Raw genomic sequence first — 1,874 nt, 5'->3', positions numbered from 1 at the left:
GCAAAGTCCCGACGTTACCTAGCAAGCCAAGCAAAACCCCGACCGTTACCTAGCAACCCCGGCAAAGTCCCGACGTTACCTAGCAAGCCAAGCAAAACCCCGACCGTTACCTAGCAACCCCAGCAAAGCACCGACCCTTACCTAGCAATCCCAGCAAAGCCCCGACGTTACCTAGCAACCCCAGGAAAACCCTGACCGTTACCTAGCAACCCCAGGAAAACCCTGACCGTTACCTAGCAACCCCAGGAAAACCCCAACGTTACCTAGCAACCCCAGCAAAGCCCTAGTTCTCGTTCCATTGGAAGATTTTTTCCACTTCTAACAAATTGAGATTTAAAAATACTTTATTTATCCCAAATAGAAATTAAACCACATCACAAGAAAAAATCTGCCACTGGAACTAAGACTTGAAATAAAAACTACTTAAGGAACTGCATGCACTCGTAGTTCTGCCTACTAAACATTCGCACTGAGGAAATTACTTGGTAGAATCTGCTGGAGACGCCTGTCCTAAACGACAGCAGAGGCGTTGCTGTTTTTATGATTCCTTTGGTTTTATGCAGTTTCAACGTCTGTCTGACTAAAATGATGAAGTTTCTCATCTCCCAGCCGTGGAAGTGAAACGTTCCCAGAAAGGTGAACATCTTCCTGCTACTCACGCAGCTGATGGTGACCGTCTGCTCCATGGCGTCCAGCGGCTGGTTGTCCTGCCTGGCGGGGCGACACCAACAAATATTCAAAACAAAACTCAAAATGACGACTCCAGCTGTGATTTCTGTTCCTCCATGTGACGACGGGTCACATGCTGGCTTACAGACGGACTGGACCAGCTGAGGAAGAGTCACTGCACTGAGACGACGCAGATTAAACACAAACAGGTGGAAAATGCTCCAGAAATGTAGTTCAGAGAGAAATTAATTCAGGAATAAACAAATATTTAAAAATACATCTTTACGTATTTTACTTTTATTTTAATTTATTAGTAAAATTGATCATAAACATCTGGTGAGTTTGACTAAAATGCAGATGTTTAATAAACTTTTCAGAAAGAAAGAGCCATATTCTGTTCCAATTAGTCCTCTCAGAATAATCAATAAATCAATTAATCACATGATGAATTAAAGCATAACAACTTATATTTTTGTGGTTAATTGTTTTTCTCTCATCAGTCTGGCTCTTTGGTCTCAACTAAACCTTTTGTTGAAGGACAACTTTGTTTACAGATTCTTCATAATTCATTTTATTTGTTGCTTCTGTTGTTTTGTTTGTTTATTTTGGAAATTTAAATGTTTTCCAATTTCAGTTCCTCCTATGGATTTAAAGTCTGTTGATCTTTGAGAATGTGTTAATTATAGCGGTAATAATTACCGCTATGCCCTTCTTATAATATATAATAGTGTCAAAACAACAATACTGTTTATTGCAATAACTTACAGATCAGCAGAAACGTGACTCCTGATCAGGTAAAGCAGTTTGTTAAATATAATTAAAAACAGAAATGCTGAGGCGTTCGGTGCTTTAACAGCAGCAGCAGGAAGGAGAACCACGATCTGGTCACCTGGCAGTGTTGAAGTTCTTCCCAGCGTCTATGGCAGCTTCTGGATCCAGATCCATTCCTGAGCTCTCCTCCACGCCGCCGGCTCCCACTGAATTCTGGGAGAAAAAAACCCCGACAAACAGCGACGGTTTAATCACGAAGCTTTCCAGAAGCAGAGGAGACGAGAAGTGAAGAACAGAAAGCAAACTCTGCTGGGAGTCCACCATCGCTGGGTGAATCCCAATTCAGACGTTTCACTTCCTCCCAACCGGAGCAGGACGAACCGAAACAAACCGAAACACTGATCATCTAGAAACAAACCGAAACAAACCGAAAC

General features: G+C 42.2%; 1 protein-coding gene across 5 annotated transcripts in view; it reads right to left on the bottom strand.

The window, feature by feature from the left end:
- The window catches only part of fam13b (family with sequence similarity 13 member B), a 56,761-nt gene that overhangs the window by 7,097 nt on the left and 47,790 nt on the right, over positions 1 to 1,874 (bottom strand). For all 5 annotated transcript variants that reach the window (XM_008421015.2, XM_008421013.2, XM_008421016.2 and 2 more), the window contains 2 exons: positions 1,559 to 1,653; positions 660 to 711 (listed from right to left, as the gene is read on the bottom strand). In XM_008421015.2, the coding sequence (XP_008419237.1) occupies positions 660 to 711; positions 1,559 to 1,653 (147 nt within the window). The remainder of the gene's footprint in view (positions 1 to 659; positions 712 to 1,558; positions 1,654 to 1,874) is intronic.

This window comes from Poecilia reticulata, linkage group LG10, assembly GCF_000633615.1.
Source record: "Poecilia reticulata strain Guanapo linkage group LG10, Guppy_female_1.0+MT, whole genome shotgun sequence".
NCBI lineage: Eukaryota > Metazoa > Chordata > Actinopteri > Cyprinodontiformes > Poeciliidae > Poecilia > Poecilia reticulata.
The sequence above is the reverse complement of the archived record's forward strand: the minus strand, read 5'-3'. Positions and strand labels throughout refer to the sequence as shown.